The sequence below is a fragment of the Ixodes scapularis genome, unplaced genomic scaffold (genome assembly GCF_016920785.2).
Source record: "Ixodes scapularis isolate PalLabHiFi unplaced genomic scaffold, ASM1692078v2 PGA_scaffold6__148_contigs__length_123643588, whole genome shotgun sequence".
NCBI classification, from domain to species: Eukaryota; Metazoa; Arthropoda; class Arachnida; order Ixodida; family Ixodidae; genus Ixodes; species Ixodes scapularis.
The window spans coordinates 6,776,490-6,800,356 of NW_024609881.1; the positions used below are offsets into that span (position 1 = coordinate 6,776,490).

At 49.6% G+C, this 23,867-nt stretch overlaps 1 protein-coding gene across 1 annotated transcript in view; it reads right to left on the minus strand.

Annotated features, from left to right (window-relative positions):
- Positions 1–23,867, minus strand: part of LOC8041029 (fatty acid synthase-like) — a 198,433-nt gene that overhangs the window by 153,666 nt on the left and 20,900 nt on the right. The window contains 2 exon segments of the mRNA XM_040220578.3: positions 4,389–4,622; positions 7,594–7,716. Coding sequence (XP_040076512.1) covers positions 4,389–4,622; positions 7,594–7,716 — 357 coding nt within the window.

Sequence of the window (23,867 nt, forward strand, 5' to 3'; positions counted from 1 at the left end):
GAGGCCGCGTGAGCGTCACATGACCTTAGAGAGGGGGCACAGCGACGCACGGAAAGCGTATCACAGGCCACGTCCACAGAGCGGGATTGGCTAAGATAGCTCGTAGCAACCGCTGCGTCCAGACGAAGGTGAAATAGGGCATAGGCGGGTTCTTCTTTTATATATGAAAGGCTAGTGACGTCGTCACTCCCCACGTCGCAAGCTGCCGTCACAGCGGTTGCTTGGCCAACAGTAATCTTCACCGGGAACGTATGGGGTGAGCGCTACGTGCTTCGCATTGTTTTCAGAAGCTCCTTATCATTCATTATATGGCTATGACGCTTGTTTTGTGCTTATATTTTATTGAAACGAATGTTGTGCTGTATGTTGCATGTGTGGTGTTTGTACTTTTCGCTTCAATCTTCTGAAGTCTTTTCTTTTTTGCGTGAGATGTTTGACACGAAAACACACGCGGGGAGAAAGAACGTGCTTCGCACTGTTCGCTGGCGCCGTTATCACCCGTTATGCGGTTTGCGCTTCACACGAGGGCTTCAACTGACGTCAACCCCTCTCGAAGCAGCTGCAAACCTACTCTTTACCGGAACGCGTGGGAGGGTGTTCCTATTGCTCACACGCGCCTTGTCACCCATCATGTGGTTGTGATGCTTGTTTTTTTTTGGCTTTCTTTATTGAAACGGATACTGAGCTGTTTGCTGTAAGCCTGATTTCAAAGGAGATATGCTGTTTTGCCTTCAATTGTTCGCCGGGAGATTTTCGCTTACAACGCCAACGACACGAGAATCACCTTGGCTGGTAGAGATGTACAGTTTTTCTGTAATATTATTTTTAAAATCTAATATTTAAATTAATTTTACTACGAACTATCTTTAGCAGAGTACAAATACCTGAAGAGTTTCAACGATACTTGGCAAGTATGTTCAAAGCTGGTAATATAAGAATAAAAAGCCTAAAGGGAATTGTCTACTTGTGATGACTCTGCTAAAAATAACATTCTGTTGCGATCATTATGCATTTCAAGAAGCGCCTTAGCTTCTGCAATCTAAGTTTACTTTAAAATATTTCAGGATATGCAACCATTGAGTGCAGAAAGATTTTAGAAAAAAAAAAGGGGTCTCACATATTGTAGACATGGCACCTGCCATGCTTTAGTTTGGCGACAGGCTTGACTCAGGACACATTCCGCAATAAGTTTCATGCTATGCCTCGCCGCGATTCTTTGTTTAGAAGTTGTCTGTCAACAATGCCGTGAAGCTAACCGGCCTAATTGCGCTTCTGCGGCCACGTAATTCGACAGCGCACCATCGCATGATAAACTATTCGCAAGTTACTCATAAATTGAGCCGACAATATGACTTGAGGGCAGCGATACTCGAATCGCTTCACGCCGGAAAGTCACCTAAGCAAACCATTGCGCGGTATGGCTACGAGAAGACACAAATTTACAGCATTGCCAAGACGGTTACATAATCTGTCATACAGGAAGACGTTAGGGCAGACTTTGCAAATCACAAAAAACAGTCGATATTTACTTTATCTTTGCCACTTTGTTCTCTCCGGAATATGGTGAATATATCTCCGGATTTATCTCGAAGACCCTGTATATGCCTAACAGCCAAACTATAAGTTGTTATACAGTCAAACGTGTAGATGAGTACGCTAGCGAACGACAAACGTGCACGCTCAGGAGGAACATAGACGCGAGGACAGTGGCCTCTGTCGCTCACCAACAACAAAGAATGAGTACAAGTGGTCCTCTCACCTTAGTGAAAAATCTTAAAGGTCCTTGGTCCAATATACGCCTATGATCAAATAGGATCATACAAGAACATACAAGAACCTTATAAGAAAGTATAAGAACAAAATGAAAGCCGTTTACAAATCCCTGTAACGCCGAATCGGAGCGCAGCTCTTGAGGAGGAGTAGGGAAGGGTACTGAGGGGGGTCGCGTCACCTGCGGGTAGTCACGTGACCTCGGGGGGGGGGGGGGGTCACGTGACCTGGGGGGGGGGGTCACGTGACCCCCCCCCCCCGGTTACGCCGACGCCGCTCAGGCTGGAAACGGGCCCCTAAGAGCTGCGCTCTAATATAGGATTTTATAAGAAGTTATAAGAAACTGATAAAAAGTTTCTTATAACTTCTTATGTAATCCTATATTGTTCTGATATGTTCTTACAAGGTTCTCGTATGTTCCTATAGGATCTTAATTAATCGTATGCGTTTATGGGACAAAGATATTTCTTATACATACAAGACTTTTCACTAGGGCAGTCGAGGGAGAGGCGGAGCACCTATACCTTCAAACAAAAAAAATATGAGAAAAGTATAGACGGAAACACATGTAACACAGGAAAGGGTCCACCGGCAAGGCAAGGGCAAGGGATCGAATCCCTTCTGCATCTGCTGAAATCATTCGTGACGTATTGAGGTGAAGGTTTCAGAATCAGAATCGATCAGTTTAGAAATAACTGGCTCCACCTGGCAGAAAACTGGGTTCGACGATTTCGAGGATGAAGCAGTGCTCGCATTCGGAACGAGATGAAAGAAACACCTTCAGACTAGCTTGGGAGCAAACGTTAAGCCAAAAGAGGCAGACAAGGGGCTTTGGAGAAGCCCAATCTAGGTAACTTAAGCTTAAGAAAGCCAGTAGGATCTAGCTTCCTTGGCCGAGGGAGTGCCTGCGCTCGATTAAAAACATGCTTGCGCATTTTCATAGCAGAACTTTCTAAACCGGTGATTTCCAGAAATGGTCCATTGGTCGTTGCCGTCACAAATTTCCGCCGACAGAACCCCTCTAGCCCCAAACAAAAAGGTGCGGTTTTAGGTACAAAATCCGGGTGACGTTACTAGCACTCTACTAGCTCCAAGTGTGATGTGTCTTTTAAAGAAAACGTTAAACAAAAAGAGAAAAAGAGGAGACATAAACATGGGCATACTTGGGGCTATCAATTCGGTCATTTGTTGGCATTTGAAGAGTGTATTTTGCAGGGAAGCTGAATTGCTGTTCAGGTCACGTGATGTCAATTTTTCCGATAAAATCTAGAGGACAAACTGAATGTGTTCATAGGTTACGTGACACCAAGTCATGTGACGTTATTTTCCCCGCTAAATTTAGCTGGGAAACTGAACTGGTGTTGACGTCACGTGACGTTTATGTTCCCACTAAATTTAGAGGGGAAATTAATGTTGTGTTTATGTTACGTCAATTTTCCCGCTAAATCTAGCGGAGAAAAGTAATTTGTTCATAGGTGATGTCACACCAAGTCATGTGACGTTATTTTTCCCGCTAAATTTAGCTGGGAAACTGAATTGGTGTTGCGGACATGTGAGGTCAATTTTCCCGGTAAACTTAGCGCGGTTACGCCGACGCCGACGGAGACGCCCTTCAGCCCGGAAACGGGCGCCTAAGACCTCCGCTGTAAAATAACTTTAAATTATTGTCATCTACTCCCACCGAAGACGAGAAGCTGAGGGTCTCTATGATCTGAACTACACGTTCGACGAAAGTCTACCCTGTAGTTCAGTTTAAGCCAAAAGTCCGCGAGTCATGGTGCCTGCAGGGGTGCCTGGAAACGCGTCTCCGGCATGATGTGTTTACCGCCGGCTAAAAAGTCCACCTCTAAATTTACGCGTGCCCGATGTCATAGAAATGTCATGCTGTCGCCGGTTGCGATCCTGGCGGCGTCACAGCGGCGATGGTGACTGTGGCAGACGCCCGTTCTGTCGCGGGTCGCTCTCCAGCTTGGCAGTCCACGGAAGCTTGAGCCAGGACGGAGGACCTGAGGGACCCCGCGGCGACAGCGACACTCGCGTTCGCTCGTACATTTTGCAGGGACCTCCGGCGCCAACCGCCAAGATCGAGACATCCGCCAACGTAACACATCAGCTCATGTGACGTCACTTGTCGCCATTTTGGGACCACTTTCTTTTATACGGCCAGGATGAGCCGCTTAACACGGCAGTCGGAGACGCGTTGCAGACCAAGGTTACAGGGTCGAGCTCAGTTGGCAAGCTTTCTAGAAAGCCGGGCGTCTTTTCGTGGCGCCTGCGCTCGGACCTCAACGAGCTGTCAGCAACAGAACAGGGACACACGCGTACGGAATCGGTGGAACGTTGAATGTACATTGGCTGCGGTAAAAAGCGATTTTCTTTTTTTTTCTTTTTTTTAACGGTGAACGAACTTTGCGCAAATCGAGGGTCGTACATAAGCCGTTTTTCTCCGGCCGTCACCCGTAGGAGCGGTAGCGATTGGATCGCTATGCGCCCGTATGTACTCGCGACCAGCGGCATAGAAGAACCGTTTTCGAACGCCACTTATTCGTAAAGCTGGTCAATTGATCTAAACATGTTGCTCCGGTTCGGGCACGTCTCGTCGCGGGAGGGACGCTCACCGGAGGCGCCCTCGGAATGGCCCATGTTGGACTTGACGGAGCCGATGAGGAGCGGCTCCTTGCGTCCCTCGCCACAGAAGACGTTGCTGATGGCGCTCAACTCCTGGGGGTCGCCCGCCTTGGTGCCCGTGCCGTGCGCCTCGACGTACGACACCGAGTAGGGGTCGACCCGGGCCTCCTCGTACACGTCCCGCAGAAGTGCCTCCTGGGCACGGCCCGAGGGAAACGTGATGCCTGCAACGAGGAAAGAATCACCGCTCTGCCCCCCAAGTAGAGAGCGTACTCCCCGCCTCCCCCCCCCCCCCCCCCCACACACACACACACCCCAAAAAATGTGCTCTTCTTTTGACACGAAATATGTTTCATCGACCATTTCCATTGAGATTTGTAAAGTTTGTTTGTAAAGGGCCGTTCATACATTTGCAAACGTGTAGGACCGGCTGAGTCAAGACCGGTTTTTGACCCTTTTGCGACGGCTTAGAACTTGCTCCGCAGCAGCGCATCCACTCCTAAGCCGTCGCAAGAGGCTTAAAACCCGGTCTTGTTTCGGTCGGTTCTACTCGGTCGCAAGTATGTGAACGGGCCTTAAGAAAAATTCGACGCCGAAAACAGCTACTACTCCTGTAGGGAACCATATAAACGACCCAAAAGAAATCTCCGGTGGGAGTTGAACCCACGGCGTTGAGATTGCGAGTCAAGTGCTTTACCCAGAGAACTATCGAGGGCTTTTTTTTATTTTAATTGCACGAGTATTTTTTCGCGAATAAGGGCGGTTCCTCCAGCTCCTGTTGTGGTGCGCCATCTCAGGGCTTTTTGTCAACAATTGGAGCGAATCTTCGACCCACTTTCTCCGTGGTGAAACGTGCCCTCAGACACCTCTTCTGACACCGTGGCCTCCCTAAAAAGCAGAACCGTAGCGCGTATGCGAGCTTATCGGGAACACAAGAGACGGCGACGAAAGTAGCAGGAACAGCCTTCACCAGGGGCCCCTCTGTCGATAAATGGCTTACTACACATTGGAGGAGCCACTGGTTTCCCTCCCCCGAGAAGGCGTAAGCCGTGAACGTGCCGGCCGGAGTTGTCTGGCTTCGAGCTGGCTCGTCCCGTATCGTGTTGGAGAGAGTGCGCCACCTTGCTGGCCTACTCTCTCGCGCTCCTCCGCACGTCTCCGGTTTTCGGAGATGACCGAAATCGCGGGGTAGAGTCGGGCCTGCCCTCCGTATGGACGGCCGTGTGGTCGGGGAGTCCTGGATTGGACTCCGGGCAACAGGTTGAGTCGCGGCGTGAGCTCGTCCGACCGGCGTTGACTCTACGCTATCGATTCCCCTGGCTATGACAGTCGGCGTCCTCACTGCCTGTGGACGTCCGTGTGCCGAGAGCCATGGCCCCGAACTCCTGCGACGACGGGTAGCTCGTCCGACCAGCGATGACTCCGCTCGCAATTACCCCTGTGGCTCTCAGGTCGGCGGGCGCTACGGCCACACTGTGTCCACGGCTCGCTTGACTGCAGTGTCTTGTTAGGGACCCCTGGTACTCAATAAACGCTGGTGGATACCGGGATTCTCGTTGTTGGCAGGGCGTTGGCCGAACCCGGCGCGGCGACCACCCTCGCTGGTAGCCGTCGGCCGCGCGGTGGGACGGGCATCGGATTACCCTCAGAGTACCGGAAAGGTCCCCGGACGTAAAGGTGCGTAATCCGGCCTCCCTCCTTTTATTCCCCCAGCATTCTATGCTTACCAGTTTTTGAAAGTATATTGGCGCTTGTATACATCTTGTTTGTTTCCTCTGCAAGAACAAATTACGCATTACCAAACGCTCAAGGCTGGTTCACGCAACCGCAACTGCCGTAGACCGATTGCATTATGATCTTTTTTAATATCTAGTGGTAGTATAATGCGTTGATTAAGAGGAAAGAAACTCCAAGATAGCTTGACTATGAGTCATCTTAACAGGAGGGGAAATGGGAGGTTGGACCGAGTGGTGGGGTGAGATCGAGTGATGGGGTGAGATCGTGTGTTATCCCATGTTCGCTGACCCGACGTAGTCGAGGGCCGAGACCATAATCATCTTGGTTTGCTCCAGTTCTTTTCAGGGGGTGAACCCTAGAACTGCATTCCTCCAGAGCAAGGGTTTGGCCGCATTTACGAGGCCAAACGTCGGTACTCCTTATGAAAAATGGTCATTCATTGTGTAAAGTTTTTACGTGCCGACAGCGAAAGAACGATGCGCGAAAAAAAGGAAATATACGGCAATCGCGAGTGTTCTACGGTTTTTCGATAGATGGAGCCAGGGTTTTCTTTCGACGTAAGTGCCTACAAGATGTCGTAATGCACTCGGTTGTAAGCAGGGGCAAGCGTGTGAACGAGCCTCGAGTATGTCTCTACCCAAATGTAGCTCTAGCGGTCCGGACCAGATGCCAAGTATTACAACTAACAGTTATCTTCTTCAAGGGCGATTTTCTTAATTTTCCAATGGGGAATTTGCGACCGACGGAAGGAGCACTCCCACACAAGCCGAACGCCGTCAGTTACTGAAAACTAGCAAAAACGGGCCCCATATTCCTATCAACTGTTTTCAGAAAATCACAATTTTGTAATGATACAACGGTTAGTTCTTGAACGTTGCCATCTGGTTCGAACCTCTAGTGCTATATTTAGGCGGAGAACGAGCGTTCGGCGATGCAAAATTTATTCTTGCAGTAAACAACAACAACAAAAGAACTTTCTGTTAATATTTTGGGAAGCACACCCTGTAAGAGGCGTCTACAGGTGAAGGCCCACCCGCGATGTCTGGACGAAGATGTCTCCTGGACATCTTGCTCCATTTGCCTTTGCAGTTACCACACATGGAAGGGGCGCATGCAGTAGCGTGTTGCAGCGGACTGAGTCACACCAGCTCGAAGACAAGGCCCGTGCATGATGTCACTGTTAGTGGACCCGCCCTAAGCGGCAAGCACGCTGAACCTCGTCACCGCAAACTGGCACGCGCATCCACATTGGCGTCGGCCGAGTGCTAGAGTCGCTCCCGTTGCATCGAGACACGCTGGAAGGCGACGCCGACGCAAGCTGTACGGCGCCGCGTGGATGTGACGATGTTTCATATGAAAAGCGTTTTCTAGATGCTATTGGCCAAGTACGCGACCGACATGCAATAGTGGCCAGTGTGTCCCCGACACAGCCGAAGTTCCTTTGGGGTCCGCGCTCACCTTCGGCCTTGAAGCCGTCGGCGTTGGCTTTGACGTGTACCAGCTTGGCGTAGATGCGGCGTGCATCCGAGACCCGCTGGAGGAAGAAAACTCCCACGGCCTCGCTCCTGACGAAGCCCTTGCCTGGGAGGAAAACCCGGCTCATCAGAGGCACGCCCGAACATAGCGCCTCTACCGAAGGGTTTCCTTTCGCTTCCGGAAGGTCCCTCGTGAGTTCCGAAAGCACTCGGAAAGACATCAAAAGCAAATGCGAAGTTCCACCGCGTTTAATGAAGAATCTCCGGATAAATAGTATGGATCTAGACAGTCTAAACGCTTAAAGACAACGTTGCCTTTGCGTACAATATTTTTTCAAGGCATGTGATCTTGTTTAGGTCTGCACGTTTTTCTAGACGCATGATTTTTTGTTTAACTTTAGCTCATTCTAGTGCGTTGCTGTTTTTGCGTTTTCTCCGGTCATTGTGAAGGTCCGAGTATTGTCAAACTGTTCACTACAGCTTCTTTCTTTGAGTTTACCATCATACTCGATGAAAATTAAGTCTGTTTATTAATATTATTATTGTAAAGAGTTTCATAACTAAATGACAACTAAATCCAATCTGGTGAAAATGTTCTAAGCTCGCCGAAGCCTTCTAATGTCTCCCCCTTTAGGACAACCTTCGTCTTTACATGTCCCCCTATAAGAATCCTCACCAAAAGTTGGGAACACCGGCGGCCGCCATATTTTTCGGGGCACGGCTACCTGCGCCAAGCGTGCGATTGGATCCGAGTTGACGCTGAGCGTTAACGCAACGCTCGTGTACCCAATGCAAGCTCAAAGTCCAAACTCCAAATATGGCCTGATAATTTCAGAATAGCTAGTAAGGAACGCTCGACTACAAACACCGCGTAGAGGCAACTCCTGGCCGATCACTGACAAGCTGAGATTTGAGAACGACAGGGAAAATCTTCAGTTGTCCCGCCACTAAAGCGGTTTATGCGGGCAAGTCATACGGCTAAGGAGACATAGTATAAGGGCCGTCACGATCAGCAAATTATGCCAAATATTGGTTCAAATATTAAAACAAACGCCAGGTTTAAATTAGAAACTTGTCGAGTGTCATCAAAAAGACTCAGAGGAGCATATTGCCGCGCGCGCAGCTGGTCAAGTAGGCAGTGCGGTCGTGACCTAACGGTTATCGCGCTTGCCTCCCACGCGAGGAGCCAGAGCTCGATTCCTGGGAGCGGCGCGTCTTTTATTTATTCTTGCAATTTAGTGACTGGTGAATTTGAAAACTCTGTTGCATGTTCGAGGTAAGAATGTTCTTCGCGTCGATTCTTCTACGTCGATTGTTCCAGAAGCCCACGTGAGTACAAGAGGGGCTCCACGTGGCGAGCCGGAATCAGTCTCGCCCCAGCGTTCGGTCCTGCTGTCACGCCCCTATTGACGCCCGCGAGGCTCTATTGTGATCTTCTGTTTTGTTTTTGTTTTGGGCAAAAGTTCGCCCTATTAAACGTTTATTCATTCCTGTTTATTTGCCGTTCTTTAGGTCGCCGCCTGAGAGATTCTAGTGGAGGTTCGGGGTACCGTATATCCCTGCAGCGTACCTCCTGAGGGCCCGCAGTGCAAGTCCGACAGCAAGCCCACGACGATCCGACGAAGACACTACCAAGAACCGATTAAGTAGCCGGATTCAAGGCCTACACCCGGAATTCGGACTTTAGCCACCCAGCGGCCAATACCAAGCAGCCAACGAGGACGACGATGAACAACGAGTCCTCGCGGACCCCAACCGCCGCTGCCGTTGTACACCTACCCGGCGCACCAAAGCCACCGACGCAATTCTACGATGAGGTCCACGAGGATATTAAAGATTGGCTGCAACACTATGAATTGTGGCCCGCCATAACGGGTGATCAGCTGAGCACTGCTTGCAGAATATTTCTTTCTCGCTGGAAGAAACTGCGAGGCCCTCGCTGGAAAACCGCGAGGCTTCCTTGACTTCATGGGAAGTGTGCAAGCAAGAACTGAAGGAGACGTTTGCGTGCCAACGTCGGCGTGATAGGGCCGAAGATCTGCGAACAAGGGCCCAAGGCCTAAAATGAGAGCATCACCAGCTTCGTCGAGGATGTTCTCCGCCTGAGCGCCCGCGCCGATCCTCAGGCTACCAAGGAGAACAAGCTGCATCACCTGATGAGGGGTGTGAAAAGCGAGATATTCGGCGGTCTCATCCGCGATCCCCCGACAACTGTTGACGGGTTCGTCAGGGAGGCGACGAATATGGAACGTGCCCTACTAGCACGCGCCAGACACTATCAGTGACTTCCCGGCGTCGCTGCGTTTTCGTCTTCCGGCTGCAACACCACGGACATCTGCGAGGTCATATGCGATGTCGTCCAGAAAGAAATCAAGAAGCTTGTACCTGCCGCCGTAAGCCCAGCTTCGCCCTCAATCACCGAGATTGTCAAGGAAGAAGTTTAGGAAGCCCTGCAATCAGAGGTTCTCGTCAGCGCCGCTCCGAAACCACCTACGCTGAGCTACGCCACAATGGCCCAACGACCGCCGCCAGCTACTCAACATTACCCGGTGGCGCCACGACAGGACTCAGCAGTGGAGGTGCACACCCGACGCCACAACGAACGACATCACTGCGACCGCCAAGACCAACCGGCTCCAAGGAAAACCAACACCGGATCGTCGACCCATGTGCCATCACTGCTGTGAAGCCGAACACACTTACCGTTCATGCCCCTACCGACAATTGGGGCAGCGCGGGTTCAACCCGAATGACCCGCGCCCAAGGTACGGCGAACGCCCTCGCGACATCGAGAAATGCCTCCGAAGTTCGCCATCCTCAGCGCCGCCTCTCCGAAGTGAATCCCGCTCGCCGTCGCTCACACGATCGGCGTCTCCAGTGCCACGACCCCGCCAAGAGAGCCTGTCTCCCCTGCGTCGCCGGGAAAACTAAGTGCGGCAACGCCTGGAGGTGGCGGGGCCGAAGACGACCAATGTAAAGAGCTTGCAAAAACGCCAAGGCGCGCCCACTCTCCCGACGCTACGCATCACAACGACGCCCCTGCATCGGTGTCCAAAAACCTAAACGTTATTATCGACGGCCACGACACATCGGCACTCATGTATACCGGAGCAGACTACTCAATCTTGAGTGGGAGGCTGTCTCGCCGCCTGCGAAAAGTGACAACGCCGTGGGAAGGCCCTCAAATACGAACCGCCCGTGGGCGCCTTATCACACCAGTCGGGAGATGCACTGCTCGCGTCAAGATCCATGGTGAGACGTGCCCTGTGAAGTTCGTCGTTCTGCAAGACTGTGCGAGGGACGTTATCTTCGATATGGACTTTCTCTGCGAGTATGGCGCCGTCATCGATCTTGGAGCAAACCGGCTGAAGCTACGGAAAACTTTCACCACCGGAGGAACCCAAAGGCACGTCTTCCGCGGTCCGAGTCCAAGCAAGCTACGAGGAATTTACCGACGCGGTTGGGTGTTTTCGTGCCCGTCGAAATCATCGAAGCTCTCTGTGGCGAAGTTCTGCTCAAGGGAAGCCCCCAGTTACTTCTAGAAAGAGCAATAGGCGTCGCAAGAGAAGTAGTTGAACTTCAGGATGTCCGCACTGTGGTCCTCTTGACGAAGTATCGAAATGCAACGCAACACCTCATGAAAGGTGCAGCCATTGGCCACGTCGAGGAACTCCGACACTCCGTCGAAATCGCAGCCATTACTGACGAATCCTTGGCACTTCAGCAAGACAGAATGTTGCCAGCGCAGCTCGACATTGACGCTAAGCTTCCTGGCCCCAAACGACGGCAGCTGATTAACCTCCTCGCTGGATACCGCGACTGCTTTGCGACGCCGTCTAAGGTGCGCCAAACCGCCATTGCGGAGCACCGCATCGTTACCGAGGACGACGCGCTCCCTGTGCATCGATCGCCGTACAGAGTCTCCTTTAAAGGAAGGGAGGTGATCCAGGAGCAAGTTCAAAAGATGCTGAACGACGAAAGAATCTATCCTTCAAGCAGTCCGTGCGCCTCTCCAGTCGTACTGGTTAAGAAGAAGGATGGAACGCTTAGGTTCTGGGTGGATTACCGGGAGCTGAACGCGGCGACGAAGAAAGACGTCTATCCACTCCCCCGCATCCACGACACGTTAGACCGTTTGCGCCACTCTCGATACTTTCATAGATGGACCTGACGAGCGGCTACAGGCAGATTGAAGTCGATGAACGGGACCGAGGGAAGGCAACTTTTGTCACACCGGATGAACTGTACGAGTTCAAGGTGATGCCCTTCGGACTATGAAAGGCGCCAGCAACTTTCCAGCGTGTCACGAACATTGTACTGGCAGGACTGAAGTGGCAGAGCTGTCTCGTCTACCTCGACGACGTCGTAGTGTTTTTCGGCGACTTTGACGAGCACTTGCTACGACTCCGAGCTGTTCTCCAACCCATACGGACCACCGGAGTCACCCTCAAGCCGTCAAAGTGTCTCCTCGCCTATGACGAACTGAAGTTTCTAGGTCACGTGGTTAGTAACGAAGGCGTATACCCAGACCCAGAGAAGGCGTATACCCAGAGCGCCGACAGACAGGAAGGCTGTGCGAAGGTTCCTTGAACTACTATCGGCGCTTCGTTCAGGATTTTGCAAAAATTTTCGCTCCGCTCTCAAACCTCACAAAGGACGCCGAGAAGTTCGAATAGACTGAGGAGCAGCAGCAGGCATTCGACAAGCTGAAGCGAGGACGGCAGACTCCTCCTGCTCTTGGACATTTTGATCAGGATGTGGAAACCTAGATTCACATGGACGCACGTAACACTGGACTTGGCGCGGTGCTGGTTCAAGTGCAAAAAGACATCGAGCGAGTTAACACCTACGCATGTCGGGCACTGTCCAAAGCGGAGAAAAATTATTCCACGACTGAGAAAGAATGCCTTGCGGTCGTCTGGGCAATCACGAAGTTTCGTCCGTGCTTGTACGGCAGCCCGTTTCGTGTAGTCACGGGCCACCACTCGCTGTGCTGGCTTGCGAACCTCAAGGACCCGTCAGGACGCCTGGCTCGATGGAGTCTCCGACTGCAAGAGTTCAACATGACTGTGGTCTACAGGTCAGGCCGCAAGCACAGCGACACCGACTGCCTGTCCAGAGCCCTCGTCAAAACACCTTCCGGCAGCAACGACGACGAGTGCATCCTGGGTGCAGTGAACACGGACGACAAGGCACGACCTCAACAAGACGATCCTGAACTGCGCAAACTAATAGAGTACTTGGAAGGGTGAGAGAGCACCATACCACGTGTTTTCTCACAAGCACTGCCGACCTTCGCCATTCGACAAGGTGTACTCTACAAAAAGAACTTCGGGAACAACAACTCGCCGTGGCTGCTAGTAATCCCGACCGACCTTCAAGAGGAGATCTTTCATGCCCGCCACGACGACCCAACGTCCGGACACCTTGGATATAGCCGTACGCTGGCCCGAATTCGTGAAAGGTATTATTGGCCCAAGCTCCCCGAAGACCGTTCACCTCTACACACGATCGTGCCACGAGTGCCAGCGACGGAAGAAACCGCCGAAGAAGCCGGCAGGTCTCCTGCAGCCGATTGCTCCCCCGACCGCACCGTTCCAGCAGATTGGAATCGATCTACTTGGCCATTTACTACCATCGACGCAAGGAATTAGATGGATAATATTCGCCGGAGATTAACTCACTCCGTAAGCCGTAACAAAAGCCCTTCCTTCAGGGACTGTTGTGGAAGACGCCAAGTTTTTCACTGAGTTCATTGTCCTCCGGCACGGCGCTCCCGAAGTTATGATCTCACACCGTAGATCATTGTTGACGGCCCAGCTGACACAAGAAAGCCTTCGTCCCAGCCACACCAGCCATCGTTGCACCACAGCGTACCCCCCGTAGACTAACCGGCTGACGGAGAGACTCAACAAGACCATCGCCGACATGATCTCCATGTATGTCGACGTGGAGCAGAAGACATGGGACGAAGTGTTGCCGTACGTCACATTTGCCTACAACAGGGCCATGGAAGAGACCACCGGGGTGACACCCTTTTAACTGGTTCATGGTCGCAAAGTAACGACAATGCTGGACGCGACGTTACCCCACGAACCGGCTGTCGACGGAAGCAGCGTCGCCCAGGTGGTTGCTCAATGGTATCAAATTGAGCTTCTGGACTAGTTGGTTTTGCATAATTACAATATAGCGCAAAGACAGCACAGGAAGGAGACAGAGATAGGAAAGAACGCTACTCATACTAAGTATATACAAAATACATACAAGAGGTAAACAAACTGACAAGTGCGATGAATATCTACACTAATGGTCGTGAAAGAGGCGAACGAAGTGACAAATGCAATGAAACTTAGAAAAAAAGAAGAAGACACTTCGATTTACTTTGATAATCGACTTAAATTACCCCTCCAAAAAAGAAGAAAAAAATTTATCTAAAATATTTTCAGTTACCCGCTAGATTTAAGAAAAACTGTCTAGATATTGCTGCTTTTTTTTTAGACAGTGCAACAGAGGGTGTACTTATGCACTTAGTCCCGTGGGTGATGATAGTTTTAGCCTCATATATCTCTCTTGTCCTCTTGCTGTGATTGCGCTTGAGGACTCTAGTATGATTAAACACAGGGGTGCAGGCACAGTCTCTGACATGGATGGCGAGAAGCCCTGATGGTGATGATTGAAGAGCCAAGGCATGCTCTCGTAAGCGCACGTGGACAAAGCGGCCTGTTTTCCCGACGTACACACTCCCACAGGATCACGGGATTTCGTAAACCACATAGACGTCGCAATTCACGTACTTATGTGTGTGATGGACTGTGCATAAACTAAGAGTTTGTTAAGGTCGATTGATTTTTGGACAAAGCCTCTTAGGTTTATCCGGGGCTGAGAGGACCACTTGTATGTCATATCTTGAAGCTAACAATGATTAGATTTGGGCTAGTTGGTTTGCCATTCTGATGTATACTGCGCTGCAAAGAAACACTTAACACATAAAGACGTAAACTACGAGATGATATTAAAGACAATTAAGAACATGACGCACTTGTGAACGCGCATACTATACTCTGTTTCACCTTATGATGTACCGCAGGAAAGACTACAGGCGCGAGCTCCTTGCTCTAGGGCATATCTCGGCGGCACAAGCTCTCGTGCACTAGGGGCAGCTGCCTACGCTGTGAGCTCGCGCTTCCAGCCTTCGCTGCGGTACAACGTAAAGTGAAACGGAGTATAACAACTGTTTATTTTTGGTTTCTTTTTCTTCCTTCTTTATACCTTTCTTTTGAAGGATGAAGGCTGTCTGATAATTCACGGAATAGAAAATTAATGTCTTTGCGGGCCCTTGTAGACAAGGTGGGACTGAAGTTTGGATGATGCGTATGGACGTGAGAAGTCGTGGAAAGGACTTCTCAGGTTATGCAATATTTTGTGGATGTAAGGAACCACTGCCGGCCGTGTTCTTCTCTCATCACTTCTCGTTCTTCTTTTGTTGGGAGTTACCAAGCTCTCTGCAACCTCAAACAACAAGGAATTCGGATAGCCTGGCTCTTATAATCTTAGAACTGGTGAATCAAAGCTGTCCTTGGCTGCATGTCTGCAGGACTTTTGCAAGGCGGCTTTTAGACAGCTCTGCACAATTCATCGTTTTATGATTTTTGAGTGGGCCGAATCACGCTGAAGAAGTCGTTTCTTAGACCGTGGTAACTAAGTCCAACATGTATGGTTCTCTTCAAAAAAAAAAGTTGAAGGTTCAGTAATTGAAGCTTACTGTCGGTTGGTAGTTCATATGTGAATTTGAATTCCTTGGCCTGTTTACAAAAATTAGGCTGGATGGTGATGACTGTCACTGACTGAAGTTGGGCAGGTCTTTCATTGAAGAGTACGAGGTAAACATCCACATATCTAAAGACACGTGCCACCAGGTTGTTGGGAAGGTTCTGGGATATGTCACGGTCACACTGGGAAAGGAAAATGTCACATAGTACTGGGGAAACACAGGATCCTATGCAAATGCCTTGCTTTTGTATATAGGAATAGGTGTTGAACATAACAACGGCGGATGTAAGATAAAATTTCATGAGTTCCTGGAAGGACTCTACTGGTAACCCATATTGGTCTTGAAAAGCCACGTTGCCATTAACCTCGATGCAAGCGCCTACCGCCTCAAACATACCCTTATGTGGTACAGAGTAGATTAGGTCTTCCACGTCTAGGAAAAGCCCGAACTTTACTTCCCTCGCATCTTGTGTTAGACATTGAATAAGTGCCTTTGAGTTGGTAATTAAGAAAGGGCCGTTCAATTTAAGGGTGCTTAGGTTACGAGAGCTACATCCCCTAGTAGTGAGACAGACTCGGCTTTCCACGGTGTCCTGGGTGCACGGAGACTTTTAAGATGGGGAACGTAGGTCCCCCAAAGGGAACTTCGTCATCTGGCTTGCTGAGGCCAAGAGTGACCTATACCGTGGGATTTGGCCAAGATGTGGGTCGCCACAGCCGGCAAGGACACCGAAATGGGACCGATAAACCGGACCTGTCGCAACGGTTCAGAGCGAAAAATCCTGCAGATCCTCTTTGCATGTCGCATCGATGGACTTGCGTAGCTGAACAAAGCAGAGTTCTTGTGCCACGACACTGTGTTTGATGGCGAACGAGTAGAACCGCGCCTTACGCGTCGAATTCACGATTTTTGTTACGTAACCTGAGCACCCTTAAATTGAATGACCCTTTCTTAATTACCCACTGAGAGGCAGTGATTTAATATCGAACACAAGATGCGATGAAAGTAAACTTGGGGCTTTCCCTAGACGTGCAGGACCTAATCTACTCTGTACCATATAAGGGTATGTTTGAGGCGGTAGGCTCTTGCAGCGAGGTTAATGGCAACGTGGCTTGTCAAAACCCATGTGGGTTACCAGTAGAGTCCTTCCAGGAACTCCTGAAAATTTATCTTACATCCGCCGTTGTTATGTTCAACACCCATTCCTATATACAAAAGCAAGGCATTTGCATAGGATCCTGTGTTGCCCCAGTACTATGTGACATTTTCCTTTCCCAGTCTGACCGTGACATATCCCAGAACCTTCCCAACAACCTGGTGGCACGTGTCTTTAGATATGTGGATGTTTACCTCGTACTCCTACATTAAAGACCTGCCCAACTTCAGTCAGTGACAGTCAACACCGTCCAGCCAAATTTTTGTAAACAGGCCAAGGGATTGAAATTCACATATGAACTACCAACCGACAGTAAGCTTCCATTCCTGGACCAATTCAACTTGTTTTGGGAGAGAACCATACATGTTGGACTTACTAACCACGGTATAAGAAACGACTTCTTCGGTTTATTCGGCCCATTCAAAAATCATAAAACGAGGTATTGTGCAGAGCTGTCTAAAAGCCGCCTTGCAAAAGTCCTGCAAACATGCAGCAAAGAAGAGCTTTGATTCACAAGTTTTGAGACTACAAGAGCCAGAGTATCCGAATTCCTTGCTGTTTGAGGTTGCAGAGAGCTTGGCAACTCCCAATGAAAGGAGTACGCGAAGTGCTGAGAGAAGAACACGGCCAGCAGTGGTAGCTCACATCCACAAAATATCGCATAACTTGAAGCGGATAGCTTCAAGATATGACATACAAATGGTACTCTCAGCCCCGGGTAAACTTAAGAGGCTTTGCCCGAAAATCAATCGACCTCTACAAATTCATAGTCTATCGTCAAACGTGAAAACAGCGCAAAAAATTTAACAAAGGACAAGTGAAAGGAGTGCACGGACAAAGCGCTGACTGTCAACTAAAGTTTAATTTTCAGGCGAACCAGTCTATGCCATAGTCTATGCACAGTCCATCCTAAAAATAAGTACGTGAATTGCGACGTCAATGTGGTCTACGAAATTCCATGCTCCTGTGGGAGCGTGTAGGTCGGGAAAACAGGCAGCTGTGTCCACGTGCGGTTACCGCAACCATGCCTTGGCTCTTCAATCATCACCATCAGGGCATCTCGCCATCCATGTAAGAGACTTTGCCTGCACCCCTGTGTTCAATAAAACTAGAGTCCTCAAGCGCAATCACAGCAAGAGGGCAAGAGAAATATATGAGGCTAAAACTGTCATGACTCAGGGGACCAAGTGCATAACTGCACCCTTTGTCGCACTGTCTCAAAAAGAGCAGCAACATCTAGACATTTTTTCTTAAATCTAACGGGTAACAGAAAATATTTTTGGATCATTTTTTTTTCTTCTTTTTGGAGGGGTAATTTAAGTCGATCATCAGTGTGTTTTTTTTTTTTATTTGATGTAGAGAAAGGAAATCAGAGATGTTAGTCTGGAGTTGGTCTTCTGACTGGCTACTCTGAGTGGGAAGGGGAGTTAGGGAATGGTTTAGATAAGTAGAAAAAAAAAGGCGTTCCATCTCAGGCCCACACACACACTCACACGCACGCGCAGTACATAAATTAGAAAAAAAAAAGGCGGGCAACTTCTGCGACCTCAGGTGAGAGTCTTTCGCCAAGGCCTGTTGGTGAGAGGAACTTTAGAAGGGCATTCGTTGACTTTGAGGCGTAGCTTTCGTCATCCCATGGTCCAAGAAGATGTTGAAGAGTGAGGGCTGATCCAGTTGTCTGATGAATGTCTTTGTAGAGCTAGTGCCGATTATCAGTATACTTAGGGCATTCATGTAGTATATGTTTGATGTCTTCAATGGTTCCGCATAGGGGACAGTTGGGTAATTCGAGCTTTCCGATGAGATGAAGGTAGTAGTTTGTGCAAGACACTTTTAGGCGCATTCTATGAAGAACTGCCTTCCGTCGCCTCTTGAGACCGCGTGGAACTTGGAACATTAAATTTGGGTCAATTGTTTTTAAGGACAAGCTCTAGTGGGCGACCGCTTTCCAATGACGCGCTGCAGTAGACCTCCCCAGGAGTGCCACAGCTGCACGAATGTCTGATCTTGTGAATGGAGCCATAACTTGCTGAACGAGGTCATGGCCACGTGCAGCCATAGCATCAGCCATTTCATTTCCTTGTAGACCACAGTGGCTAGGTATCCATTGGAAAGAAATTGAATGTCCTAAAAGGTTAACATCTGTATGAACTTTCAGAATTCGTAGAACTAATTGCCTGTTTGGACTGTTTCTACGTGGAGACTGCAGCGATTGGAGGGCTGACTTAGAGTCAGTAATGACTGTCCAAGTGCGAGGAGACACATCTACCATTTAACAAAGCGCCTCATGAATGGCTACCAACTGTGCCGCAGTAGAGCACATTCTGTGAGACAACTTGTGGCCCGCGCTCAGACAGAGCGCCAAGGACGCCAATCCAATCGATGATCCTTCATGTGTAGTTGATGCATCTGTGCATAAATGGCAGGAGGAAGAGTGCCGCATATACAAAGCAGAAACAGAAGGCTGACGAAGAACAACTGGAGAGAGCGCTGATTTTTTAATTATTCCTGCGATGGCTGTGTGGAGCACAAGAGAAGGCAACAACCAACGAGGCGTGGCGAGGATGAGAGAGTCCTGATATGCATCTGGAATGTTCTCTCTGTGATCAATAATGGCCTGTGCAATGCGGCTGTAGAAACACCTCTCCGGTATGTCCGCCAGGTGGTGCGAGTCATGCCATGTAAGGTGCCTTATGTGATTTGGTAGAGTCTCCTGAACGCGAATGGCTGATAGGTAGGCAGTGAGTTTCAGCTATTGTACCAATGGTCGAGGTTGAACGAGGTTCTCCAAGGCATACTCTGAGCACCTGTGCTTGAAGAGATTCAAGCTTTTTTATGTTTGTCGAACTTAAACCATGCATAACTGGCAAGCTGTAGCGGAGAACGCCAACGAATAAGCTGTTATATAAACGCAGAAGCCCAGCTACGGATGTCCCCAAGGTTGTGCCGCTTATAAACCGTCCTAAACTAATAAATGCAGAAAGCTTCGTCTTAAGGTGTTTCAGTTGCGGATTCCACGTTATGCCCTTGTCTATATAAATTCCAAGAAAAAGATCATTGGGAGTGTAAGGAATATCTGTACCATGGAGGGGGAAAGAGGGTAACGGCTCATTTTCATCCTCGTGAAAGCTACAGCTGCTGATTTTGTTGGAGCAATCTCAAGCCCCCGATCGTAAAGGAATTGGGATATTTGAAACCTGCTTAAGAGATGCAGCAGTTGACCAGAGGGAGATGTCGTCGGCATAAAGTGTAATGTGCACGTAATCTGGTACAGCCTTCGTAAGCCCGACAAGTGCGATGTTAAAAAGAACCGGACTAAGAACGCCCCCTAGGGGTACGCCCTTCGTTAATACATGGTAGGAGGTGTCGCCTTCTTTGGTGTGCATGTAGATTGTTCGATGATGGAGGTAGTCAGCAACCCAGTCAAAGAGTCGCCCACTAATTCCAACGGATTGGAGTCCTTGTGAAACGGCTGAATGTCGGATATTATCGAAAGCTCCACGTACATCGTGAAGCACTGCTATAGTAAACTTTTCACGAAGCTTCTGGTCTTCCACATGGGCTACAAGATGAATGACGTTGTCAATCGAGCTACGGCCTTGCCTGAACCCCGTCATTGTATCTGGATATGCTGAGCTTGATTCGAGAAACCACTCCAGCCGTGACAGAATTAACCACTCCTTGCATTTGCCGACGCAGCTAGTTAAAGAAATTGGTAGGTAAGACTTCAAATCAAGAGGAGACTTACCCGCTTTGAGTACAGGAACGATGTTCGTGATTTTCCACGCTTGTGGAACATGACAGTTTGTCCATGAGTCATTAAATATCTAAAGCAGCAGCTGGCGCGCTGCTGGTCCTAGGTGGGCAAGTGTACCGTAAGTGATTTTATATGGACCAGGCGAGGAAGAGTGATCAAGGGAGGCTAAAACTTCATCTAGTGCTGGCGCACTGAAGATGGCATTCATGGGAGTTGAAAAAGGAGTATAGTGAAAATGTTCAGCGCTTAAATGCAGTGGAACATCGTCGTTTAAGGCTGGCAGAACGAGTGAAGCGCAAAACTCTTCAGCGATGTTACGTGGCGAGCACCCTGTGTGGAACGATAACGCAAGAAAGGGCGATTTTGTTGCGGTTGGAATCTTAGTCCGCGAGCAACGTGCCATATTTTTGACAGTGGAACACGGGGATCAAATGAGGAAGCACATGTTCTTCTCCACTTCTTCCGACCTAGTTTATCCAAGTGACGCCCTGAGTGCGCCTGACTACTCGTACGTCAGCAGCTAATATGGTTCGTCGAGCGCGACGCTCTGCCCGTTGACGAATCGCTCGAAGTTTTTCGTATTCCGCATCCACAACGGTGCGCGAGGCTGGAAGACGGACAGTCCTGGTCGCTTCCGTCGCTGATAGCTCTATCGTTGAGACAAACTTCCCTTAAGTGCTTGTTACTTGCAGGCGCAGTTCCACATTGTCTCGAAAACATGGCCAATCTATATATGAAGTGAGAACATGATTATAATAATTTGCTTGGAACCCTCTGACCGTTATGTAGGTAGGCATATGGTCACTGCCATGAGTCTTTATATCAACAAGCCAGAAGTTTTGGGACAGGAGTTCGCGCGACATGAACGCAACATCTAAGCAACTACTGCAGCGACTACCTCGAATGAACGTAGGTGAACCATCATTCAGGAGACATAGGTCATGAGAGTCCGCCAGATCGAGTAGCTCTCGTCCCCGTGGCGTCGCCCTTACACTGCCCCACGCCACATCATGGGCATTGAAATCACCTACCAACAATATCTGTGATTTGCATTGTCGAATAATATTATCTACTCTCGAGATATCGAAGCCGCAGGCCGGAGCTATGTATACAGCAGTAACTGTGAATGTAAGTTTTCCCTTTCGAAATGTGACACTCACATACTTATTGTCCGGATGAGAGGCGATATCATGTGACAGATGGGTTAGGTCTTTCCAGAGCGCGAGAAAAAATCTACTAATGCCATTAGGACGAACCCACTGAAATATTTCATATCCCGAAAGTCGAAAGCCGGATGCTACGCGTGATTCGCCAATAACTAAGGTAGGAAAGTGATATTTGAACATAAGCTGTCGGAAGTCGGAAAGCCGATGACGAAGTCCTCTCACGTTCCACTGAAAAACGGTCGCATTTTTAACTCTCTCTTGAAATCACAAAACGCAACCATTATTCTGATGCGAATTTCCTGCCATCGCGATAACAGCGGGTTCAAATACTAGAATTCCTTGCAGAATGCATTTCAAGGCGCATGATGGTAGTTGTGCCGTGAAACTTCGTAGGGCAGAGAAGACAAGGCAGATGATATCGCCAATTGTCATGGAGCAGAATACGGAAGGTGCAAGTTCCTGGAGACGCTTAACAGCTGAGACAACGTCGCTGTATGTGCGCCTGTTGGCCGTGCGGAAAAATACGTCTGTAGCTTTGAGCTCATCTGAAGAGGTAGCGGGCTTGTGAGGAGATCCTTGGCTTGGCGTTGGTGTGATTGTTGCAGATGCCCGAGTCTTCTTCTTGGTCTTCTGTGGCGGCCCCTTAGGCTTCGCACCCTCTTCGACTACGCTAGGCGTTTCGTGGGCATCTGCAGTGTCCGTTGCACTAAAAGTAGCGCTTTTTGGAATTGTGTCCTCGTTCGACGGCGAAGTGCGCTTTGGCCCATGAACAAACTGCTTTGTTCTGGCTAGGGCTTTCAGGCGCACCTTGCAATTTACATATTCTGCAGGGTGGTCACCACCGCAGTTTGCACACTTGACAGCCGTTTCTCCCGGGCAGTCCCTCGTTAAGTATGATTGAGCACATTTCTTGCACTCGGCGTCTCCTTTGCAATATTTTGCAACATAACCAAGCACTTGGCACTCGAAGCACCTGGACGGCGCTTCGATGTGCTCGCTGACCTCGTGTTTGATGAATCCGAGGCTTATTCTGCATGGGCGTTCTGTGTTGGGGCGGAAAGTTAAGACTGCCTTGTCGGTTGGTTGGGCAGCTTCCCCAGGTTTTCCTCGGCGTCGGTAGAGTCGACGGGCTGCAATGACCCTGTCTTGCTGCAGGAACGTTGCCAGCTCGGCGTCCGTGTGCCAAAGGGCTACGCCTCTGATTATACTACAGTTCGTTAGATATGTTCTGGGCACCGTGGCTTGAACGGGAACTCCGCCGAGGCTGCGGACCTTCAAAAGGCGGTCCACTGTGGCGTTTTCAGCGACTTCTACTAGAAGTCCGCCTCTGGCAGTGAAACGATTTCTAGTTATGGCAGCCGCCGCCTCCGCGTTTACTTCGGCGCTCAAGCTCAACGGATTTTGATGTTGCAAACGATGTCCTTCATTTGCAGGCACAAAGAGGACAGGGATGCCAGTTGTTCTCTGACGACGATGCTCCACGAGAGCGAACCCCTCAATATCGCCCTCGATGAGCTCTTGTTTCATTGAGTCGCTCTCCGCTGCCATTTGTTTGGCAGGCGTTAAAGCAGAATTGTCGCCTTCACCGCCGCGTCGTCTACCGAGGGTAGAGCGCGCGGGTGAGACGTCTTAAGTGGCGAACGTGCGGTCTTCGTTTGGAGATGTCTGTGAATAACATGAAGACCCGGTCGCTGATGCTAGTGCAGAAGTACCGGGTCAAAGGTCATGTCGTATTTCGGGTTCCCCGAAGGGACCCTGCCGTGAGGAGCTGTAACCGGTTGTCCCTGGCCGCGGCTGGTGCTTTCGGGTCTCTTCTCTTTATGTCCGAGCGCATCCAAATGTATTCAAAGCTTGAAATACTCAAAAACGTGAGGGCAGAGAAAAGAACGGTAATTACTTCTTGAATAGTCGTCTTCCTCGATGGCAACTCAGCCATGTCAGTCGATCATCAGTGTAGATCGAGGTGTCTTCTTTTTTTTCTGAGTTCACGACCATTATACTTCGTTTCAGCTTCGGTCCAGACGCAGCCAAAGCTACAAGCGCGAGCTCCGGGCTTTCAGCATTCATGCCAAGCACGCGCGCTCGTGCAGTGCAAGCACTGTTCTGGGCCACATGCTCGCGCTTGTAGCATCGGCTGCGTCTGAACCGAAGCTGAAACGAAGTATAGTGCAGATATTCATCGCATTTGTCACTTCGTTTACCTTTTTCATGATAAATACAGTAAGCACCTAGTTGTGAGTAACGTTCTTTCCTATCGCTGTCTCCTTCCTGTGTTGCCTTTGCGCTACATTGTAATTATAGGTAGCTCAATTGGCAGAAGTTCGTCAGCTCGCCCGACTCCGGATTAAAGCCCAACAACGTGTCGGCACTGGCCGCTACAACCTTCGTCGTCGGGACGTCCACTTCC